The following is a 12,384-nucleotide window of genomic DNA, read 5'->3' on the forward strand; positions in this document are numbered from 1 at the left end:
TTTGGAAGAAATTGTATTGTCTTAGAGTGCTGGAGCTCTTCCAAAGGCTTCTTTGTTGAAAAGATAGTTTCATGCGTTTCCTGTGTAGACTAATAGCAGTTTCTGAAGAGTATATGAGACGTCCTATGGATAAATGCATATAAAGCAGTCTCTTTTTTTTTCCTAGAGCTCTTAAGCCATGAAAATGCAACGACGCTGAATGATGTCAAGACATTGGTTCAGCAGTTGTACACCGCCTTGTGCATTGAGGAGCACCAGCTGAACAAAGAGAAGGAGCTGATAGGAAGACTAGAGGAATTGAAGGAGCAACTAGCACCACTAGAAAAAGTGAGACGTTTCTCATCATATTTTACTTATCCTCCAAACGCAGCTGTAATTTATTTCAGGGTTTTAATTAGGTCCCTGGCATGCTTCAAATAGTTTTAAGATCACTGAAGCAGAAGATGCAGTAAGTGTATACCAAACCATGTCTGTTTCTGGTTTCTATGGAAGTATTTTGTTTCCTTGCTTTATATAATTGGAAATGAACTTGGTAGTAAATAAAGACTGGGACTGATGCAACAGAACATTTCTGAACACAGAGAAATAAGCAGCTTTGCAAGGTATCCAGAGCGTGCTCAGAGTAAAATATATTTGATGGCAAGATACTGATAGAAAAGGCGTCTGGATTTGCCTGCATAACCTAGACTCAAATCATATGTCTCAAAGAACTTAGGATTTAATATAAATACAAGGTGTTATTTTTACGTATCTCTTAATTATGTTAACATATTATTTTCGAGAATATAAGGTGTGTACTTCTGTCTCCTGCAGGTAAGGATGGAGCTCAGCAGGAAAGCAGAGAAGAGGACAACCTTGGTGTTGTGGGGAGGCCTGGCTTACATGGCCACTCAGTTTGGGATTTTGGCCCGCCTCACCTGGTGGGAGTATTCTTGGGACATTATGGAACCAGTCACCTATTTCATCACCTATGGTAGTGCCATGGCAATGTACGCTTATTTCGTAATGACTCGCCAGGTAGGACTTGTTGTGCTGACATTGACACTTCAGTAGAAGACTTGTTTTGAGCCCTACTCTGTAGAAAAATAGGAAAATTGTGCCTGTTTGAAGTCTCTTTGCCCCTTCCTTATCCTTTCAGAATCTAGATGCCACTTGATTTAATTTGTGCTGTCCAGGATGGTGGTCTGTGATTATGGGGGTCTTCTGGTGGTGGTCATTGCTGTTTTCCTGGTCGTCTTACCATAAACGCTTATGTATCTTCTGTGATTGACTGCTTTAGCTATACAGGTTCAGCTACTGACAGGTAATGGTTTCTGCACCCGCATCCACACACACATTGACTTGCACCAGAGGCCTCCAAGTGCTGTGATTTATCAGCCCAAATTAACTATGGGTACATGAGGTACCTTCTGAGTTCCAAGGAAAAACACATTCTGACATGAGATGCTGGCCTTTTTCATGGAATCATGGAATTGTTGGAGTTGGAAGGGACCTTCTAGAGATCTAGTCCAACTCCCCTGCTAAAGCAGGATTGCCCAGAGCACATCACTCAGGATGGCATCCAGGCAGGTCTTGAAGATCCCTAGAGAAGGGGACTCCACCACCTCCCTGGGCAGCTCTGGCACCCTCACCGGAAAGAAGTTCTTCCTCATATTTGAGTGGAACTTCCCATGTTCCAGCTTGTGCCTGTTTCCCCTCGTCCTGTCACTGGAACCACTGAAAAGAGTCTGGCTCCATCCTTCCTCAAACCACCCTTTAGATACTCATAAGCATCTCTTTTTAAAGAGACAAACTCTCAGGAATCATGTTGGAAATGCTTTTGTGTAGGTGTTTCATGGATCTGGCCTCGCATCCAGATGAAAGATCCTTTTCTGGATCCTTGTAGTTGTGACAGACTCTGTGTGAGTTTCTAGTACATGGTTTGTCTCATCACTCCCGTTTAAACTTCATAATCCCACCTAAATAATGAGGGAGAGAGGGCTCAAAGAGTCTCTGCTGTCAGAAGACCATCGGAACAGATGCTGCAGGTGTTCCAGTGTGGTGTCCCAAGGGTCTTTCAGCTGCATCATTTCAGGGGCTGTAGACGCATGTGCTCCCATAGCTTTTGCCAAGTGCAGTTGGAACTTCTGCCACGTTTGAACTCAGATTTGATGTTTTAATTGTCATCTGTATCAACTAGTACCTCTTCTGCCAGACCTTAAAATCTCAGTGTTTCAGGGTTGGCTTGATTCTGGATGCAGCTTTTCTCCACCTGACAGCCCTGATCATTGGACGCATATCAGACGCACAGGTTATGTGATGTTCCACTGCAAGGGAGAGTTAACTTCAGCAGAGGCAGACCTGTGCTTTGTAGAGGCTGTGTGGGATTTGGTGTGAACAGCTCTGCACACTCTAAAAAGCTGTGACTTCTTGCAGTAGAGTATCCCTGACAAAACCTGTGGTATTGGGTTCTTGTTATCGCTTGCATAGCTTCATTAATATTAGCTATTGCATGTTTATGACCTTAAGAAAAAGAGATTAAGGGCCATCTTACAAAGTCTTATTCTGGTATTTATAGCTTTTTCTCCCTTTCTCCCCACAAACTTGTCAGCATTGGAACTCTGAAATGTGTTAGGTTTTGTTCTCCCTGGATGGAAGGATTCACACATTGGGGAGGGGAGGGAAGGTGATGGTAACTCACTGCCGGAGTGTAACATACTGCTAAAGAAGCAAATGCCTGACTCTACTGGGTCTGGCTGGGATGGAGTCAATGTTCTTCTTAGCAGCTGGGTATGGTGCGTGTTTTGGATTTGTGACCACAAAAACACACCAATGTTTTTGCTATGACTGAACAGTATCAAGATATTTTCTCTTTGTCGTTGCTTTCCCCGCCCCCGGCTCCCCCCGGGAACAGGCTGAGGGTGGGTGTTGTGTTGTGAGGGGACACAGCTGGCACAACTGGCCTGAGCTGACCAAAGAGATATGCCATACTATACATCTTCATGTTCAGCAATAAACTGGGGAGAAGTTTCTCCAAAGTAGCTGTTGCTCGGAGACTGGCTGGGCATTGGTCTGCTGGTGGGAGGTGGTGAGTGGTTGCTTTTGCATCACTCCTGTGGGATTTTTTCTTCTCTTATTAAGCTATCTTTATCTCGATTCTCAAGTTTTTCTTGGGTTTTTCCCTTTTGATTCTCTTCCCCCATCCGGCTGTGGGGGACTGACTGGGTGGGGGCTTAGCTACCGGCTGGGGTCACACCACCACACTGGGTGAGCTCAGACAGTGCTGTCTGGTCTTGTGCCTTCACAGACGGAAACTAGTCATCCTCCCAAAACACATCTGTTACATACTGTGCTAATGGTATCCTGTGTTGCATTCTGTTGTGGCTTTGTTCCTATCTTCTCTCTTTTTTTTCTTTTTAGGAATATGTTTATCCAGATGCCAGAGACAGACAGTACTTATTATTTTTCCATAAAGGAGCCAAAAAGACACGATTTGATTTAGAGAAATACAATCAACTCAAGGATGCAATTGCTCAGGTAACAAGAATTTTTCCAGAAATAAGACAAAGAAATTACTGCTTGCTAGTTCTTAGCTGCTATTATTAGATGCACCTCAAATAAGAATGGATGTATCTTAAGTTTTCAGCCCATTTTCTTGTCACAGCCCCAGCGCAATCACTGAATTGGTTTTGATATGCCCCGGAATAGAACTGCTGGATGTGTAAATCAACGCAAAATGGTTGCCTGTATCTATCTGTAAGGGCCATTTAGAAACTGCTGGCAAATCTTGAGTTGCTTCAGGCACTTCATGCCTCAGAGGAGCCTAATTCAAGATTTCCTTTCTTCTCAGCTCCTACACACCAGATGGATTTAGTGAGAAATGAAGACTTGCATCCATTCAGTTCATATCTTCCTGACATAGCACCTCAGTGCACTGGGTTGCAGTCCTGGAAAATAATTTTCAAAAAAATTAGCTGTATTGTTAGAGGCAATGGGGGCAGATTTCTCATATTCTGGAGATGGACGTCTTTGGCAGACTGTCCACACTGCAGGATTTGTTCAGCAAAGGAGTCAGGCAGTGATCTTTCCTCGTGTTTCTGAGAGCATTTCTGAAGAGGGATGGCATAAGCAGAAAAAGCAGAGCTACCACATTTTTTTTCACTGCTCCGTATCATTCTCTGTTTATTTCTAGGCTCTGGAAATGACAGTGTAGGATATCCAGGGCAAGATGTGTTTTCCCCCTGTCTTGGAGAAGGAGCTGCGCGAGGAGTAGAGGGAGGTCAGGGCTAGGCTCTCTTGGCTTCATGAGAAAACCCAGAAAGAGCTCTGGGTTTTCTCATGCCGTGTTGACTACTGTACCCTTGGGTAGCTGTGTTTTCTTGGAGCTTTTCTTCTAGAATCAACCATTCCCATTTATCTAGTTGTTTGGTGTTTTGTGGTTCTTTGTTGGTTTTGGTTGGTTGGTTGGTTTGTTTGTTTAAAAAAAAAAAGGTTCCAGTGAGTTTATGGGCATCAAGTCTTCCCTACTATGTTCCTTTTAAGTGTCTGCATGTAGACGAGTTTAGAGAAGTACAGAGCAAACGTCTTTCAGTAAGTGCTGAGAATGATTTTTCCCAAATATGAGCTTGTGACTGCCTTTTTGAACATTTCCCTTCTGGACAGGAAAAACAAGGAAATACGGAAAAGCTTTCCATACAGTAAAGAGGAATGGTATTGGATGAAGGTGTATTGAGAGCTTGTTCTTTATAATGTTTCTTTTACTTTTAGGCAGAATTGGACCTTAAGAGGCTTCGAGACCCGCTGCAGGTTCACCTGCCCATCCAGCAAATTGATGAAAAGGACTGATCAGCAAAGAAGTTCTGAACCCCGGCAAAAAACCTGTTCATAGCTCTTGCCTTTTTAATAAAAGCATTGCAGGTGGAAGCTGGGAGGTGGTGTGGGGGTGGAGGGTTTTTACCTTTAATCAAGACAAAGGACTGTAGGGGGGGGCATCTCTTAAATCTGAAGATGGGACATTGTGGAATGTTAGTTCTCAAAAGGGCTTGGCAAATAGTCACCTTTAAAAACCGTCTGAATGGCAATTGTGTACAAATACAGGATTGGGGGGTTCATGAAAAGAATGTAATGCTGGGGTGTAGGGGTGTCTTCTTCCAGCTTTGCAGGGTCTGCCTCTTGATAAGACACCAGCGGCCTGCTTAGCTTTTTTAATTTTCCTTTACCTGATTCAGATCTCTCTTTCTCTCTCAAAAAAAAAAAAAAAGGAGAAAAAAAAAAAAAAAGAACAAAGAATCCAAGCCACCTGGAGCTATGGCTGGTGATCAGAACTTGCACTCCACAGCCATTAACACGCACACTTCTGATCAGACCTGGTCTCTTTTATAAAGTTACTACAAGACTGCTTTCTACTGGAAAACCGTGAGCTTCCTTTTCCCAGCCCACCCCATGTGCTCCACTGACTTCCTCCTTTGCTTATTTGTAGCACAGATTGATTGTAGCCAAGTGAGAGAAGGAATGAGTTTTCTTCTGGACATTTGATAATTGATATTTTGGATTATTCCATAATAACTATATAAATTTTGCGTCCCAATGCCCTTGAGCTCCTTCTAGAAATCACTGGCAGCATTGCATGAGAGGTTTTTTTTATATTCAGTCTTAAGGGAGGGAGATTCCCCTCTTCCTACCCCAAATCTGATAGCCACCTGGACTATGAAATTATGAATGTTTAAAGGATTATGAAACTGTTGCAGAATCGTGAGTCCTGCTTAAATGAACAGTTTTGCAATGTGGAATAATTAAACTTGATATTTGACTGCTTGTGTAATGGGATAAAAAGTCTCATATATGGTCAAATCATTTTCCTTGCCCCAGAGGCTTTTTGAAAGCCCGGGGCTTTTACACAGTGCAAGACACAGAACTACTGCAGTTCTCTAGCACTTTCCCTGACTTAAGTAGCTTTAAATGAACTTTGCACCCACAGGTCAGAATTTCATAGGAGTGGCTAATGACATCTTCTGTTCTTAGCTAAAAGAAATAGAGGAAGGAAAGTCAACCCGTTGCCCCCTCTTCTAGCCAAGACTGGCTGATTTCTAACCAGATAAACATCTCTTCATTCAAAGCGGGTCAGTCTGTTTTAGCATCCTGCTGATAAATACTGTGGAGACAGGATGAAGGCGGGAGAAGGGCACTAAGCTTTATACATAGAAAGGCTGGCTGCTTTTTTGATGTTTCACTGCTACTCCTCACTGTGTCATGGAAAGAGGCTTCTGGGTTTTTTGGAGAACCATGTTTAAAAAAAAAAAAAATAAGAAAGAAAAAAAACAAATCAGTATTAACTAGACGCCAGGTGCCTTGCAGATGTGAAAACACAACTGGGATTGCTGCCTTTTCTCACTCAATGGCATGTTGGACCGAATGGGTGCATGTTTCTAAGTTGGTTTTTTTTTTTCCCCCCCTTCCCCTTTTCCTCTGTCTTTCAATTTAATTACGTTGTGTGATTATTTTTTATCTGTTTTATCCTGTTTGTGTGGTGAGTTTTAAAGGGAAAAAAAAAAATGAACACGATCCTGTAGCTGAATCCTTGGTGTGTGTTTGGGATGAGGGAGGGAGCATGGAGAAAAGTCCTTCTTTAAAAAACAAAAAAAAAAAACAAAACCTGAACATGTGTAAAATCCTGTATCATTTATGAAATATGTATAAAAGAGCAATGTACTTCTGGAACAATAAATAACTATTCAATTTTTGAATCAGTGCTCTTGAATAATGTTATTTTCCCCATATGAGAAGAGCATATTCTATGTGTGGCAGCTGTCTCCTGAGTTTCCTCCATTTCTTTTTGTTTAGGTTGTTTCTTCTTCACCTTACATCACTGAGGCCATGATGATGCAGATAGTAGCTTTCCTTGAAGACGCTCGGATGGAGACCTTGCTGCCATGCCTAGCTGCGTAACACAGGGATCTCAGGAGCAGTTGAGGTGGTGAGGTAGATGTAGAGACGTTTGGTCTAACAAAGACCTGCCTTTGTTTGACTGGCACAGTAGCTCCATGTGGAGGCTGACAAAACCTGGAGACGTGTGGCAGGTTGCAGGATAAGAATATATATGGGTGTGTAACGCCCAGCAACCTAAAATGTACCAAGTGGCGTCAGCGTAGTTCTGTATTGCATTCAAATGCTGTTTCAGAGCAAACCGAAGCTTTAAGCTTCTGTTATTTTCTTTCTGGGCCCTTGAATGGCTGTGGTCTGATTTGTCATGGTGACGTATCATTTGTTCATTAAATTTGGGAATCAGCAGACCTTACTTTGCCCTAACTTTATGGGATGTTATGTTGAGATGTTTAGTGCCAGAAGATATTTATTATGTCCATTGACTGTTTTAAAAAAAAAAAAAGAAAATTTAAAAAAATTTCCATGATTGGCCAGATCTTCAAACAGCCAACTCACTCCTATGTTTTTTGAAGTCAGAGAGGAGGGGCTGAAAGCTGTTAGTTGTTCTGGCCTACCTTAAATCACTGTTGAAATTTAGTTCAGCAATGCTGACGCTCTTCTTCCAAGCAGCGCTGTCTGCCGCTGTGTACAGATGAGCTGCCGCCCTCCCTAGACAAATTGCTTGAGCAGTTGCATAAGAACGCAGCCGGAAGAAGTGAAGACTTTGACATCTAGCACCTATTTTTAAAGGAAGAAAATGGTGTGGCAAAATTGTTCCTGCACGTGCTTTAGTATTGCTCTAGAGACGATGTGGGAAAAGGAGTAAAGTAAGAGTCTAGAATTGTGCCCTTAAATATGAGCTGCCTGGTGGGTTTTGTTAGTCTGTACCTCTTGGAAGGTGGCTGTCTCACTCCTCTCTGCGCCATTCCTGCACACATGGTCTCTGCCAGGGGTGGATGGCACGCCACAAACCTCCTCAGTGCCTCTGCTTTTGTTGCCCTTGAATGCTAATATTGAAGGGAAGGGTGGTGGTTGCTCTCCTGATAGACACTGTTGTATATCAACATCAACAAACTCTCTTGCAGTGACTATTCTATGCTTCAGAGCCAGGCAGGTAATAGGGTCCTGTCCCACTGGCAGCACTATGGAGCAGGCAGTGCTGCCTGAATCTTAATGTAACACTGCATTCTTAAGGCCACTTTGAAGGATAAACAGCAGTGTGCATTGCAGTGTTCAGATGCTGCTGCTTCTACCAATTTTATTATTCATTTGGTTAACCTCTGTTCCCTTCTTTTGCTAGGAGGGAGCTTTCAAATACATGTCAAATTCAAAATTGTCTGGAGAAATTGTCTAGAGACATGGTTTAGTGATGTTTTTTTATCAGAGTTAGTTGATGGTTGGACTAGATGATCTTAAAGGTCCCTTCCAACCTAGACAATTCTATGGTTCTAAATGTATTAGGTTCCCTTTTTGCCACGCCTGTGAGGCTGTGCCTTGCAAGCCTCTCCAGGGGAGGTGTTCATGGCTCCTTTTTCCTGAAGGGCAAAGAAGAAATCCTTTTTCTTTTCCCCTGTAACCATTCTAACCTGGCAGGCAGTGACGATGATCCCCTTGCTGCAAGTTCTTACACCTCCACGTTGTCTCTAAGAGGGTTTGCATGATGCTCTGAAGCTGCTGTTGGCTGTCAGACCTTGGCACTATGTCAATCAGGTGAAGCGGGCCAAGTTGCCCTGTCTTTCTGAGCCAGCAGGACGATTTCTTTGATCTCCTCTGTGGTTTCTGTGTGGAGTTGTAAATGCTCCTTGCTGCTTTCCTCTGTGCCACGTTGTATGACTTGATTTTCACCTAGGAAGGAGATTTTTATATCTTAAGTATTTTTCTACCTATCCCAAGAGATTCCAGTTATTCCCTTTGGAAAAAAAAAATATCAATTTCATTTCTATACTGATACTAAAGGGGTTAAAAAGTAAAATACAGGAATGAAGATCAAACTTTCAGTGTATGCAAGCTCTAAAGTATAGGAGAAGCTGGTGTTAATGCTGTCTCATCGTGGCTCTGTGAACTTGTAAAAGATGGGTCCTACTCCTGTTTCTGCCCCTGACTAGTTTTGCAATTGTGGGTCTGCTGTCTATGCCCCAATTCCTCCATCTAGAAACTGAGCATCATGGAAAATACACTGGGTTCTATAGAACCTGTGGAAAAACACTCTCAAAACACCCAAGTTCTGCATCACAGGGCTGCACTAAGGGAAAGGAAATAACTGGTACTCTTCACTAGGAGTTATGTACTTGTCTGATTTTAATGGGTTCTTGGTGTTTTACTTGTTCTCGTGTTGAGTTTGCTCATACTTCAAACTCGTGTTCATTCCCTGATCTCAGCAGCCCTTCCCATTGGCACTGTGTCCTGGAACAAGTTGTTTACAGAAACAAGGCCTATCTCTAAGTCCTTGACATTCACGCAATCCGTCTCAGCAGCCTGTCAAGGCTCATTGTGAACATACATCCTCAAATCAATCGCAGACAGGGATGCTGTCATATGTGTCGGGTTCTCCTCTCTCTCGGGCAGGAAATGCTGATTAGCTCTTCCGCCTGCTCCTTCTGGGCAGGCTGCAGGAGTTACTCCTGCACCACGGGCTGTTCTTCACACACCTCACTTCCATCAAACGTTGGTGTGTCTTGAGAGGTGACTCTGACAAAGACAAGGCCAGCTTCAGCAAACACCAAAGCATCTTTATTCATTAGTCCATTACGAAGAGTGTGAGGCTTTCCAGCCTAGACAATGCTTTGAATAATTTGAGTTCCTTGTGTAAGGATGGTAAAGCCCTCCAAATCTCTGGAAGGAGAGAGAAGTGTGGTTGCCACCTTCGTTTGGTTACCTTCCTTTCTTGCATTAAGACCAGAGATACCTGGCCTTAGACAACAGCAAGTTTAGAAGATCCCATCTCTTGGGTTACCAAAATAAAATCTCAGCCTTCTATTTTAATATCACTTTCCCTCTTTGTATCTTTTAACCCATACTGATGAATACTTTTAAGAAATATTAACTTGATCCCCGATTGTTCTTGCTTCTTGGGAAGTTGGGCTCGCTTATCTTTGGGTTGGGGAAGTAGAGGTCAGGAACAACGGATTTATCAGATCTGTCTAGAGTGCAGGCCCTACAGCATCTAGAGTACTCCATTGGAGTTTATATCCTCTCTCCCAGAGGGTCTGTTTGCAGAAGGGTTTTTTGGGCTTGGGGTTTTTGTTCCTCCGTTCCCCTCACAGGAATAATTACTTCAGCTCCCTGAGGCATAGATTTGCAGTGACCTACTCTAATGCAGGCTACTGTTGTTTCTGGGGAAACTGGAGCTATGTGTCACCTAAAATAGCTTGCAAAACAAAGAGCAAGTCCTGACAGAAGAATTGCCTCTACTGGTGCTTCTTCCGGAAGACTGAGATGAGCTTTGCCTTTTCCTGTGGATCCCAAGAATGTTGAGAGGCAGCACGCCGAGTCTTTTCCAGCTTTAGACTGTTTCTTTGAACTAGATAGTTACAGGGATTTTGGGATAGTGTCGTCTCTGGGAATGCTGGGGCATTTCCTGCTTTAATTCCTTTTGGAGAACTTGATAGGGCCTGTTTGTGACACCTTTGAGGCTCAAAACTGCTATGATGTAGTTTATTTCCTTACCTTAATTGTCAGTTGTCAGTCACTTAGGTATAACTGTCAAAACATGACTAGAGTCAGACCCAATCTACCACCTACAAAAATGAAAGCTGTTGGTAATGAAATGGTTCAGAGAAACATACACACCTCTAACACAAATAGAAAATTCAGCTGAGGTTTGTCAGTTTTATTTACCCAGGATCTTATGTATGAATCAAACTCTCAATGAAAATGGCACAATATAACTTCCTGTGGCTTGCTCTATTATTCTCTGTTCAATTTTAGTTTCTCTTCAGGGAATTCACATAACCACCTTTTGAGGGTTATCTGCCTTGCTAGCTTTGCGTAGTGAAATGCCTTGCTAGCTTTTCCTGTTGTTGAAGAAACTTTTCTGGGACTGCATAGCCGTCAGCACAATATAGCCACAAAGATATTTTTTTCTTAATTTGTGGTGGTGGTGGTGTGAGCAACGATAGTCATTTATAAAGCTTCCTTTGTTGTTCCCTAGAGTCATTCACCACTGAAAACGTCTACTCTGTTGGGGTGGAGCGGGGCAGCACACTGCACTTCACCGCCATGGGAACACCCAGACAGAGAGGCCGTTGAGAACCTTCTATAATGTACCATCTCTACAAAGCAGGCAAATACCCAACCCCTTGTCTCACGCAAACTTGATATGAAAATAACGTAGCTACTTTTTTCCTACTGGGATTTGAAGCTAGCACATCAACCTCGATGTTATCCCTTAGGCCAGCCTCCTGCAGAAATACAGGGTGCAAAGGAAACGGGGAAATGCCTACATTTGCTTGATTGTGCGGTTACTGTACTCTGCTGATGGAGAGCTTTCTGCCTGCCAGAAATCCAGATGATTTCCTGGAGTGTGACCGTTGTTCATAAGCAGGTGGGGACCTGTGGATGTGTATATGTACGTATATGTTAAAACCAGAGTTTTAAATCTATTGTCTATAATAAGAGCTACAGCTAGTGGGATGAGAGGGAAGATCCCTTTCTGCTTATTCATGTTGTCCTTGACATCTCTCAGTGCCAGTCATGGTGCTTGGTAGAGAAGAGATTCAGGGTTCTACATCTCATCTATAGTCAGAGCTTGTGGTTATGACCTGCTACTCCACATAGCTTGGTTTGAAATGGTAAGGCAGAGGTTCCTAATTGCTCGGTTTGGTATGGAAGTTAATTCAGAACTGTTGGGTTTCTTAGTTGTGGGTTTGGGTTTTATTGTTTGTTTTTTTTTAAAAAAAAAAGACAAATCCTAAGACTACTGCAGAAAAATGTCTTTATTTGCCTTGTTTGATAATCTTGCTGCTATGGTCAGCTTGTGTGACCAGGAATGGAAAGGGTCTTTGTGTAGCATAGGAACAGTTTATTTCCCTGTGGGACATCAGTCTTTTACTTTGACTGATGTTCCCATTGTAGCTCTGCTCCACGCACTCATCTGCAATCTCTGCTCGGAAGGATTGGTTCTCTTCCTTTGGCCACTATTTCCTGCAGTTAAGCCCCTCTAGCTGGTGTTTTCTGCCTGTAGGGAGCCATGAAGTCATATGACTTGTGGAAGGAGCAGAGATAACAACAAGCACCCATCTGTTCTTCTTTTTCATTCCTTCGGGATGTCCGGGTGTCCCTAGTTAGAATTCTTCTCCAGATAAGATAGCGGAAGTGTCACTATGGGGCGGTCAGGTCAGAAAACAATAGCGGGTTGAGTCCAAAAACCAAGATTGATCAGTAAGTACATCTCTATTGTCAATAAGGGGCAGAACTGCTCTGTGGAGGTCAAGGCTGGAGCTGTACCTCACATCCCTTCAGCTTCTTCCTCTGATAAACTTCCAG

General features: G+C 43.0%; 1 protein-coding gene across 2 annotated transcripts in view; it reads left to right on the forward strand.

Moving 5' to 3' along the window:
- The window catches only part of MCU (mitochondrial calcium uniporter), a 101,921-nt gene extending 95,201 nt beyond the window's left edge, over positions 1–6,720 (forward strand). Inside the window, exons 5-8 of one of the 2 annotated variants that reach the window (XM_074154686.1) lie at positions 167–327; positions 814–1,017; positions 3,400–3,516; positions 4,747–6,720. In XM_074154686.1, the coding sequence (XP_074010787.1) occupies positions 167–327; positions 814–1,017; positions 3,400–3,516; positions 4,747–4,824 (560 nt within the window). In that variant the 3' untranslated portion in view covers positions 4,825–6,720. The remainder of the gene's footprint in view (positions 1–166; positions 328–813; positions 1,018–3,399; positions 3,517–4,746) is intronic. The other variant, XM_074154685.1, reaches the window with a different exon arrangement.
- The last annotated feature ends 5,664 nt before the right edge of the window (positions 6,721–12,384 follow it).

Source organism: Numenius arquata, chromosome 10, assembly GCF_964106895.1.
Source record: "Numenius arquata chromosome 10, bNumArq3.hap1.1, whole genome shotgun sequence".
Lineage (NCBI taxonomy): Eukaryota > Metazoa > Chordata > Aves > Charadriiformes > Scolopacidae > Numenius > Numenius arquata.